Below are 12,129 nucleotides of genomic sequence, written 5' to 3'. Positions count from 1 at the left end.
CAAGAGTTACCTGTGTATATATATATATATATATATATATATATATATATATATATATATATATATATATATATATATATATATATATATATATACACATACACAGTATGTCCTTGTTTTACGGTAGTTCTTTACCCGGTAAATTAAGCTACGGTATTTGGAAATTACTACCCTCGATTCAATATACGGTAAGAAAAATTCACAGATACGATATCCGCCTATGTCATCCGAGAGGGCCCAGCGCAGGAGAGCAGGGGTGATGACATCATCCATGCCACACCTCCCCGCCACTTGCAGTACTGACTTAAACTTGACCACCCTTGGAGCCTGTTTTCTCTTCCCCTCCCCCTTTTTATTCTAATTGCATTACATATTACTTACATGCATTACTAATTAGATGAATGAATGGAATATTAAAGGGTCTATTGTAAGCACAAATATATTCATAATAACCATGGCAAACATTTAAAGCCTACTACCAGCGGCAAATCATGCAGCAACTGATAAAGGGCACACATGAGCCTGGCAAGCCCACTATCAGAGAATGGTGGAAGTCGTATAACATCAAGCACGCCTTAGATAATATCAAGTCATCTTTGGACGAAGTGAAGACATCTACCATGAACTTGGAGTGGAATAAAGTATGGCCAGAATGCATGTATGACTTCCTAGGCTTCGCTGAAGACGACATCAGTGCGATCAGAAATGACATAGTAAATCTGTGCCATAGGGCTGGCTTCAATGAAGTTGATGATGATGATATTCAAGATCTTTTGGAAAGCCATGCTGAACTTCTCTCAAATGATGAACTTATGAAGACAGACAAGGCATCACAGGAGGTAGAAAAAGAGAAAAGTGGTTCAGTTGTTTGTTTACATTTCTTTAGGACTAGGACTGCGACGCTCCAAGGCAGAACTTCCAAGTAGCAACTGGCCAAGATAAGCTGCTCTGTTGTTTATGAGTGGACAAAGCTGCATGAAGAGTTTCTCATTGAAAGCAATAAAGGCCAAAATAACAACAAAAAAAGTAACGACTTACTGAGGGGTGAAGGGGCCATCATGTTTGTTTACAGTTGACAAACGCGACAAAGGCGATAGCGTGCTTGTGTGTGATGACGAGTGTCGACAAAAGTTCATAATCTTAAGAAAGTTGACGGAAAAGTGTTAGTGTGACGCCTTTACTGTTGTATGTACATCCCACCGCCCCTTGTACTGCTTATGTACCATTTTTTATTCCAGATTATACATTTAATGTGCTTTCATTCATTGCTTTTTTACCCATTTGGGTTATGTACATGTTTGTTCTCCATTTATAAGGGACTGAGAGAGGAAATTTCGCTTATCTGGATATTTCGCGTATCCGCCAGGGCCTTGGCTGCTATAATCTGGATACGCGGGCAATTACTGTATACATATATATACAGGCAACCCCCGCTTAACGAAGGTTCACACAACAAAAGTTTGCTACAACGAAGGTTTCATTTCACTACCATCTGCTCGTTTAACGAACACCAAACTCGCTTTAACGAAGTTTTATCCAGGTAATTTCTTCCAAGTTTGAAAGCCCCGCCGTATCACGCAAGCCGACAGACTTTTGAATACACCAACGCCTCTCATGGACAACACGCGCACCACTCACTCCCCATGTTCAAAACAATAACAGCATCAGCAGCAGCTCGTCTTCACTCGCTCAACTTAATACCAAAACACCCTGCAATGTCGCCTAGCATTGCTAAGAAGACCAGGAAGTCTCTTACTCTCAAAGTGAAGCTGGATATTATTCACAGACACGAGGCGAGAAAACTAATAACATTGCTCGCCACCATCTTGACTCCATCTACTGTCTCTACTACTTTCAAATCAGCAAACTCTATTAAGAAGGCTGGTGAGGCCGTATCTTCCTTGCAAGCTAAAAGAACCACCTGAACTCGTGACTCTACAATGGATAAAATGGAAAGCCTTGTGGAAATGTGGTACATAAGTTTTGTATGTGATACAATGATGCGCCTTTTGTTTACATTCCACAGGTTGACGGTTAGTGTCTTTCCCATTTCACTCTCCCTCCCTTCATAAATTTAAGATCATTAACATTATAAAGTTACATACATGCATACATTAGTGTACATTATAATGACTTAAATTAAACTGCCTAAATGTTTAACTTCATAATTTTTACTTTCATTAAACCTTTCACTGTACTATGATGCACTCTCGCTTTGTTTACTCTCAATGGAAGTTCAAATCAGGGGTTAAACTTGTTGTAATCAGTTTGCTTAATGAAATTTTGCTTAACAAAGGATTTTTTAGGAACGTAACCCCTTCGTTAAGCGGGGGTTGCCTGTATATATATATATATATATATATATATATATATATATATATATATATATATATATATATATATATATATATATATAGTGGAGACTCAATACTCAAACTTAATTCGTTCCCAATGGCTGCTCAAATATTAAAAAGTTTGACTATTGATACCTAAAAATCAGGTAATTAATTATAATCTTAACAAAACCTCAAGTTTAAAAAAATTTCAATGTAATATGTTTTTTTACACTTTTTATTTGTACATACTGTAAGTGAAGGTTGGTGATGGATAACATAGAAAAGGAAGACAGAAGGGTGAGAAAGAGAAGGGAGGTCGCCGGAGGATGAGTCACCATCCATGAAAACGTCTTTGTAAAGTTTCTCCTCCTGTGATTCCTGTGAATCCACTAGTGGAGTGCTGTGGCTCACTAGCACTTGCACTCTTACCAGATTCCTTATTTTCATCGCTAATAAACCTCTTTGGTGCCATCGTAAGTTTCTAAATGAAAAATTACCAAACAGAATGCAGAAGAATGTTGTTTTTCTCAAGACTGCAGCAGGACTAGAGATGCACACCGGTGTCCGGTAAACCGGTATTACCAGTATCAGAACTGTACAATGGCTGCTGCAAGAAGATAGATGACAGAGCTTTGTATACAACCAAGTGTGCGGCCGTTTGATTACCAGACATTTTCACCACTAATAAGCCTTTGGTGTTATGTAAGTTTATAAATGAAAAACTACAGATAGAATGCAGGAAAATTTTATTCTGATGACTATGGCAGCACAAGTCACAACTGACGGACAGGGAAAGGGGACACCAGGGGGCCTTTGTTTACAACTACCGACGTGGATGTTCGACTATCAGGTATTTTTAGTATTAAATCGAACTTTTACATTCAAGTATTGAAAAGTTTGAGTATTTAGATGTTCGAGTATTGAGTCTCCACTGTATATATATATATATATATATATATATATATATATATATATATATATATATATATATATATATATATATATATATACACACACACTGTATATCAATACACTAATCAGTTATCCTATGTGACACATTTCCCTCTTGGTAAACAGCTGTGTGGATGGGCAACACTTGGTGGTGGGAGCGTGTGATGCTGGGGCTGTGGATGATGGTGACTCTGGTTCTAATGAGGAGCTATGAGAGCACTTTGATGTCCCTCCTGGCTGTGAGGCACATGCCACAGCCTTACCAGACCCTCAGGGCAGTGCTTGATGACAATGCAGTGGGCATGGTGTGGCACAAGCAGGGTGCAGTCATGCAGGCAATAATGGTATGTTACACACACACACACACACACACACACACACACACACACACACACACACACACACACACACACACACACACACACACACACACACACACACACACACACTTTGTCTTAGAAAAGGGCGTTCATGCACGACAAACCTGATATGTTACTATTCGAGGGTGATAGATGTAATACAGGAAAGAGATGGTTGGGCTGATGGAATATATCTGGATTTAAAAAAGGCCTTTGATAAGGTACCACACCGGAGACTGATCTGGAAACTTGAAATGGTAGGAGGAGTGCATGGCAGTTTACTAAAATGGATGGAAGACTTTTGGTAGGAAGAGAAATGAGAACAATAATTAAGGACAGACCATCAGAATGGGGCTTGGTGGAGAGTGGAGTTCCACAGGGATCAGTGTTGGCACCAGTAATGTTTGCGGTCTACATAAATGACATGGTGGATGGGGTGTCCAGTTATGTGAGCCTATTTGCAGACGATGCAAAATTGTTAAGAAAAGTGAGATGTGACAAAGATTGCGAACTACTCCAGGAAGACTTGGACAGAATATGGAAATGGAGCTGTACATGGCAAATGGAGTTCAACACGACAAAATGCAAGAAATTAGAGTTTGGCAAGAGTGAAAGAAGAATCAGGAGTATGTACAAGATAGGAAATGAAGACATAAAACCAGTCATGAAGAAAAAGACCTTGGGGTGACAATTACCAATGACCTATCGCCAGAGAGACATATAAACAAAATAATTGGAGAAGTATTGAACTTATTGAGGAACATAAGAGTGGCGTTCGTATATTTAGATGAAGAAATGATGAAGAAAATAATTACTGCAATGATAAGACCAAGGCTTGAATATGCAACAATACAGTGGGCTCCGAACTTAAAGAAACACATAAGGAAACTAGAGAAAGTACAGAGGGCTGCAACAAAAATGGTGCCTGACTTAAGAGATTTGACTTATGAAGACAGACTGAACAGAATGCAACTTCCGACCCTGGAAAACAGAAGAGAAAGGGGAGACCTGATAGCAATATACAGAGTGATGATTGGCATGGAAAAAATGGATAGGGAAGATCTGTGTATGTGGAATGAAAGAATGTCGAGAGGGCATGGGAAAAACTAAAATGGCCACTTATAGGAGAGATGTGAAAAAATATAGCTTCCCTCATAGAAGGGTGGAAGCATGGAATAGTTTAGACGTGGAAGTGGTCAACGCAAGGAATATTCATGATTTTAAGAAAAAGCTGGACATTAGTAGATATGGAGACGGGACAGTACGAGCATAGCTCCTTTCCCATATGTTACAATTAGGTAAATACAATTAGGTAAATACACACACACACACACACACACACACACACACACACACACACACACACACACACACACACACACACACACACACACACACACACACACTTTACGACCTCTTCATCTTCAAACACTACAGGAAAAGTCAATACTACTTCATTCTATTGGTCAATTCCATTTTCAATTCTGACTTGTATCATTGCAGGATGCCACATCTGGGATTTTCTGTGAGGTGAAAGCGAGTGAAGAAGAAGGTCGGCTCACTAAGCTGCCATTGTTTGCATACGCCTCCATTGTGGATGAGATTATATCACAAAGCAAAGTAATCATTGATTACGATGTAATAACAACAGTCGTCAGAAACGAGCATTTTTCTAGAACAGGTACAGTAGAGGTTTTTGTTCCCTCTCACACACATACATACACACACACACACACACACACACACACACACACACACACACACACACACACACACACACACACACACCACCTGTACAACGTCAGAGACTGCAGCAGATCAAACAGTGAAACACACACACACACACACACACACACACACACACACACACACACACACACACACACACACACACACACACACACACACGGTAGCTCAGTGGTTAGAGCGCTGGCTTAAAGCCAGAGGACCGGGTTCGATTGGCCGGGTGGAGATATTTGGGTGTGTCTCCTCACGTGTAGCCCTGTTCACCTAGCAGTGAGTAGGTACGGGATGTAAATCGAGGAGTTGTGACCTTGTTGTCCCGGTGTGTGGTGTGTGCCTGGTCTCAGGCCTATCCGAAGATCAGAAATAATGAGCTCTGAGCTCGTTCCATAGGGTAACGTCTGGCTGTCTCATAAGAGACTGCAGCAGATCAAACAGTGAAACACACACACACACACTACGGCTGGGCAGGATTCTATAAAACGGGTAATCGCGAATCCGATTACTTGCCTAGTTGGATTTGTGGGATTCGAAATTACTTAGTGGGAAGAGAAATGTGAACAGTGGTGAAAGGAAGGTAAAGTGAAAGAAGGTAACCAGTGGACTTCCACAAGGGTCAGTGCTTGGTCCCATCACGTTTTTTATTTATGTTAATGATATGCCAGTAGGAATTGACAGTTACATGAATATGTTCGCGGATGATACTAAAATTATGAGGAGAGTAAAGAATGTGGAAGATTGTAACAAGTTACAGGAAGATCTTGATAAAATATATGAGTGGAGTAAAGAGTGGCAGATGGAATTTAATATAAACAAGAGCCATGTTATGAAAATGGGAAGAAGTAGATACAGACCAAACAGGGATTACAGGCTGGGTGATGAGAAAATTGAAGAGACCAATGAGGAGAAAGACTTAGGAGTAACCGTGCAAAACACTTTGTCACCGCAGAAACACATTAACAAGATATTTGGGAAAACATATAACATGCTTCAAAATATTGGCCTTGCATTCCACTACCTAGATGAAGGAATGATGAAGAAGATACTATGCACTTTAATAAGACCCCAGTTAGAATATGCAGCTTGTGTCTGGTCACCCCATATGAAGAAATATGTGAAGGTGGAAAGGGTACAGAGGCTGGCAACAAGGATGGTACCAGGACTCAGGGAGTTAGACTATGAGGAAAGGCTGAGGGAACTGGGGCTGACCACATTAGAAGAGAGAAGAACAAGGGAAGACATGATAACTATGTATAAATTGGTGAACAAGATTGACATATTGGACAGAGAGTTGATAAAGGTGACCACAAGTAATCATCTCCGAGGACATGGAAAAAAACTAATAAAGGGTATCTGTATAAATGACGTGAGAAAGTACAGCTTCCCATGTCGTACTATTGATAAGTGGAATAAACTGAGCAGTGATGTCGTTGACGCAGTGTGTGTCAATCAGATGAAAGAGAGATATGACAGGAGTGGCCGAGGAAGCAGGACACAGAGAGCTTAGCTCGGGCCCTGTAATACACAAACAGGTAAATACACATACAGACACACACACCATGTGCCTCTGTACAAACAACCACAAATCACATTGGCCTTGCATCTAAGCCAGTAAAATCAATGACCACAATTTCATCCTACAGCAATGTAACTTTTTTTTTCATGTAAATTAGTAAAAAAATGCAAATCACACCATCATAGCAAGTCCAGCCAGTCCTCTCATATAACATACATTTCATAAGTTTTCCCCAATATTATACATAAATTTTTTTCAAAGGATTCTTAGCTTCACAATGATACAAGTTGGTCTGGTTAGATAAAGTCTGTGTTAACAAGTCAGGTTTAACTTTTTACATTTTCTATGTATATGTACAGGTGCTCCCTTTTTGATGAAGCAGTCTTCTTGCATCCATTATTAGCTAAACCCACATGTTATCTCAAAGGATTTTCTAAGATAAATATCACAGACCAGAAGTCATGATGTGATGTGTCAATTTAACCACACCTTTCTTAACCCCACTCCATTTGTCTCCTCATTCCCACTCCCTCCTCACTAACTCCTCCATCTAAGCCTCCCCTTCTCTCTCTCTCTCTCTCTCTCTCTCTCTCTCTCTCTCTCTCTCTCTCTCTCTCTCTCTCTCTCTCTCTCTCTCATCAAAAGCAATTCTGGCCATTGACACTGCTATGGAAAAAAAAAAAAAAGATGACAGGTGTCACTTTTGTTAGAAATGTAGATAGAAAAGCTGCTTTATCAAGTAGGGAGATGTCTGTACACTAAACTTTATTTATCAATATGATAAAATATGAATATGATTTTTACATATAAATTTTTTTTAACTCCCATAAAAACACAAGCTTTACTTATTTACTTTTTTCTTTCAAATGCCAACCCTGCTTTTCATCCTCTCAATATGTCCAAACCAAATCAGTGTAGTTCTTTTACATCATTCTAGCACTCTACAGTTCACACAACTTGCTTGACACTCAATGGAATAGTTCCATCTTGAAACTAATTGTATGTGACTTACTGAAATCTTTTTGATAACTTGACATTTTCCATTCAGTACATCTACTAAAAAACCTAAATAGGTAATAAGTTTACTTCATTCTGTTGCATGAGATTAATCAATATTCTCTTAACATATACAAACAATGTAAGCATTGTACTAAGAAAGAACAAATGTTAAAACAATACAGTTGCTCTTACCTGTTATAAGCTGCTCGCTTCAACCATCAAGTCTGCAGGTCAGTGCTTCTAGTTTCAGTGATGGCCTTCATTGACTACAGAGTGCCACTACTTGCCTCCCTGTACCAGCCATTTTTGTATTTTTTCTCTGAAAATTAAAGAACTTGTTAAAAAGAAGTAATGGCAATATGAAACAAACTTGTTTAACTTAATGAACATTAGTAAAAAAAACAACTTCAAGACTAGTTACGAGAACGAGCTTGACTATCTGACTTAATATTTTATTTTTCTCTTCCCAGTAAGCATTGACAGACCTCCTTCAGCATTCTGAACTTGTCACAAATATCAGACTGATTTTTTTGGAGCTTATAATGTAATATATATGTGCACGTTATTCCACCAGATACTTATGCACATGAAAATAACTCTTAAGACTTAGATATGTATTAAATAAGAATGACACTCACTTTTCATAATTTCTTGCCAAATATTTCATTATAACAACTGGATACATCTTTATGACCAATTCACATTCGGTGATTTATACTTCCTATCACACACAATGACTACTTAAATTCTGATGGCTAGTAATGAACCAGGGGCAGGTCAGTATGGGAGTGGGAGGGAAAGACTAAAGACAAACCACTGTGGTGATTGCATGTAGGTTACAGGCATAAAATATTTACAGCACAGAAGATTTTAATAATCCTGTGCACTAGCAAGGCTGCTCTATACTAGGAAGGTAGCCCATTCCAAGGGTAAGCTGGTTACTATTTGACCATTGCTCCACTAAGCTGCCCGAGGGATCAAATACTCAGCCATCACATGGAAGAACATGAGAAGAGATGTGATCTGTTAACTCAAACAGCTCCCACACCAACATTCAAGTCCACCGACATGAGCTTGTGAATGTTGATTCCCTTATATTTTGTCTAAACCTGCAATGCCATTACTTAGGTATGACTTATGACCTAAAGCTGGCCAAAGGCAACATAAAGAGTAAAATGAAAAAAAAAAAAAAAAAGCCCACTTAGTTGCCGGTCCCCTTGCAGGTCTGAGAGAATTAGCCAAAAGAAAGGGCTAAATGTCTTGAAACCTCCCTCTTAAATGTAACTAACCTGGAATCAATAGCCAGCACTATCCACTTCTTTGCACATACCTGTAATATGGAAATCTACATAACAATAAGAATTCTATCTGATGGTAAGGCCAGCAAAAAACAATTAATGGACTAGAAAACTGTACTTCTTGACAGTTGCTGACCTTCAACACTTATAACGTAAATGCAATATGATAAACAATGCTAGACAAAAATACACAAAAGACACACAAAGAGCAAGAAATTGGAATTACAATTACATTTAATCTAGCTATCTGATAAACTTAAACCTTAGCCTTTTCTCCCATTCCATCTTCCATTAACATATCCTCACTCCTCTCCCTAGGTCTGGCCAACTTCCACAGACACAAACTTACTTCAACTCTTCCTCACCAAACACAACGGCAGATACACATCTCTCACACCTCTTTACAGAGAGAAGCTACATCACCAATCTAGTTCCCCACCCTAAGACTGTTACGATTTTTAACTTGCAGCAGTACTCCATGAAATAGTTAGCACACTGAGACACCTCACTTCCTCCACACCTGCCAAAGTAGTGATCTGCAATGACTCCAGCTCAGGACTCGGTCAAGTACCTTTATCCTACATACTTCTTGTGCCTTGTACATAACATCCAAACACTCCCTTACCATCTGCAGATAGAGAGCTGGATCATTGTTTTACAATAAGTCTCCTCCCATGTCGGCATCAAAGGCAATGCAATACAACTGATGAAGCAACCAGAGAACCAATCACAGTCGTAAGACTCATATTGACACTCAAGCTGTGACGCGACACACCGTCACAACGATAATGTGAGCTTTGCCCAAAGAAGCTTCCTGTGGCCCTGTCCCAGGTGATCAAGATAGCATACCGACTTCCCAGACTCTATCATGTAGGCCAGTGGTTCTATAACTTTTCAAACTTATGGAACCCTTTCGCACTTCTGGTATTCGGCGGAAACCCCATTACAACTTCACACAATATGCGAGTAGATAGAACACCCCGTATGTAATGACAGGGGCTAAATGGACTTGCACTTCATGTACACACTCTCTCTCTCTCTCTCTCTCTCCTCAAGTGCAATTATTTCATCCGTTTCATATTTAATTTTACCCTTTTCTGTTCGTATTAGTAAATATTTCATATTTAATTTTACCCTTTTCTGTTCGTATTAGTAAATAAAAGTAAGTTTTTTGTCAAACGTAGTACATAGATTTTTTACCACGGAACCCTTGAAAGGTCATCAAGGAAACCTGGGATTCCGCGGAACAGTTTTTAGGTTATAGCTAGAGACGTGATAAAACAAACCTAATCTTCCCGCTAAAGGAAGATAGAAATAAAAAACAAGCAGACTTGCTTTGTAAAATAACGAAGTTTTATATGCAAAAGCTTTACATAGAAATACTAGATCCTCCAAGTTCTACCGCCGGTAAGGCAATGGCATGTGTCGTGGCTGCGCCTGCGGTGACACTACGAATCAACTTTTTAGTGTATAGTGAAAGCCTCACGCACGCACACCCATCACCGCCCACTGCACCCTTTCCCTCTCTCAAGCTCATCTCTCACTCACACCCACCAACGCTGATAAAACACTCAAAACACAACCAAATGAATTAAAAAGAAATAAGAAATCTTGTTCCTTCTATTTCTAACAAAAATCACTTCTCACTCGTCGAGTCGTCAGCTCTCTCTCTCTCTCTCTCTCTCTCTCTCTCTCTCTCTCTCTCTGACTCATCCTCCGTCCCTCTCCGTCTCCCAGCCTCACCTCTCGTACACCACACCCTCTCAAAATCAAAACTTTTCCTCAACTCTCACTAGCTCTTCCTGTATCCTCATCCAGCCTCACCTCAAACGACCACTGACAATAAGAAAAAAAAAATCCCCGATACCGTACACTCGGGCGTAGAGAATAGTAATTGTAGTAGTAGTAGTAGTAGTAGACAGTGGGAATCTTTCTAGAAGCTATAATGTGTCACTATTAGCTTGTTAGATTAGGTTAAGATAGCAATGTAGAAAATGAAAAAAAGTAAGAAATAAAACAAAGGAACTGTAAACAAAAACTAAGATAACTATGGAAATACACATAAAAAATCTCAGTGAAGCTTCGAAACACACCATTGACTTACACACTCCCTTACCTGATACGTACTCAACTCGCACGTATTAGCGCATTCCCACTATATACCTCCACTCACACGCTACTCACATATATCTTAACCATCTGAGACTAACTGTAATACCTTGAAGCATCCCTAACTACCCCTAAAACTGATAAAATAGGAGAAATATGGGAACTTTTACCTAACTCGTTCCGTCTCCTCGCCATTCTGTCCTGTCTCGCTTTGAAATTTCTCTCCTCCAAGTCCGTGACTCAACGAGGGTATTAAAATTAAACTCACTTGTATATACTGAATAGAAAGTGTGCTAGGCATAACTAAGCAAAATAACATAGATATACTAATAAATAACATAACTAAAAAAAAATAACCAGATAAACTCGCTTGCAAATACCTCATAGGAAATAATTTTTTTATCAAACTATCACTGGTTAAAAAGTAAAAAAAAAAAAAATGTTGAACTAGTATACCATGTAAACAAATAGATAACGTAACTAAAATTGATTAATAAATAAACATAAACTCACTTGTAAATACAAAAATAACAAATATGAAATCTTTTAATCAAACTATATCGGGTTAAAAGTTGAAAGAAATTCGCATAACTAAACTAAATAACAACATGAATAAATAAATAACTTAACATAACATAACTAAGAATATAAACATAAACTCATTTGCAAATACCAAGTAGCAAATTTCTTATTTTTCAAACTTTATCAGGTTAAAAGTAGAAGTAAAAAGAAAAATGGTGCACTAATAGAAATTATGAAAAAAGTGAAGTATTATTATTATTTCATTACTTCTACTAATATGTTTTGCCTCTCAGTTA

At 38.7% G+C, this 12,129-nt stretch overlaps 1 protein-coding gene across 1 annotated transcript in view; it reads left to right on the top strand.

The window, feature by feature from the left end:
- The window catches only part of LOC123498128, a 33,950-nt gene that overhangs the window by 19,493 nt on the left and 2,328 nt on the right, over positions 1-12,129 (top strand). The window contains exons 7-8 of the mRNA XM_045245303.1: positions 3,414-3,631; positions 5,150-5,327. Coding sequence (XP_045101238.1) covers positions 3,414-3,631; positions 5,150-5,327 — 396 coding nt within the window. The remainder of the gene's footprint in view (positions 1-3,413; positions 3,632-5,149; positions 5,328-12,129) is intronic.

The sequence above is a fragment of the Portunus trituberculatus genome, chromosome 47 (assembly GCF_017591435.1).
Source record: "Portunus trituberculatus isolate SZX2019 chromosome 47, ASM1759143v1, whole genome shotgun sequence".
Lineage (NCBI taxonomy): Eukaryota > Metazoa > Arthropoda > Malacostraca > Decapoda > Portunidae > Portunus > Portunus trituberculatus.
Note: the sequence above shows the minus strand (reverse complement) of the source record. Positions and strands in the feature narration are given on the sequence as shown.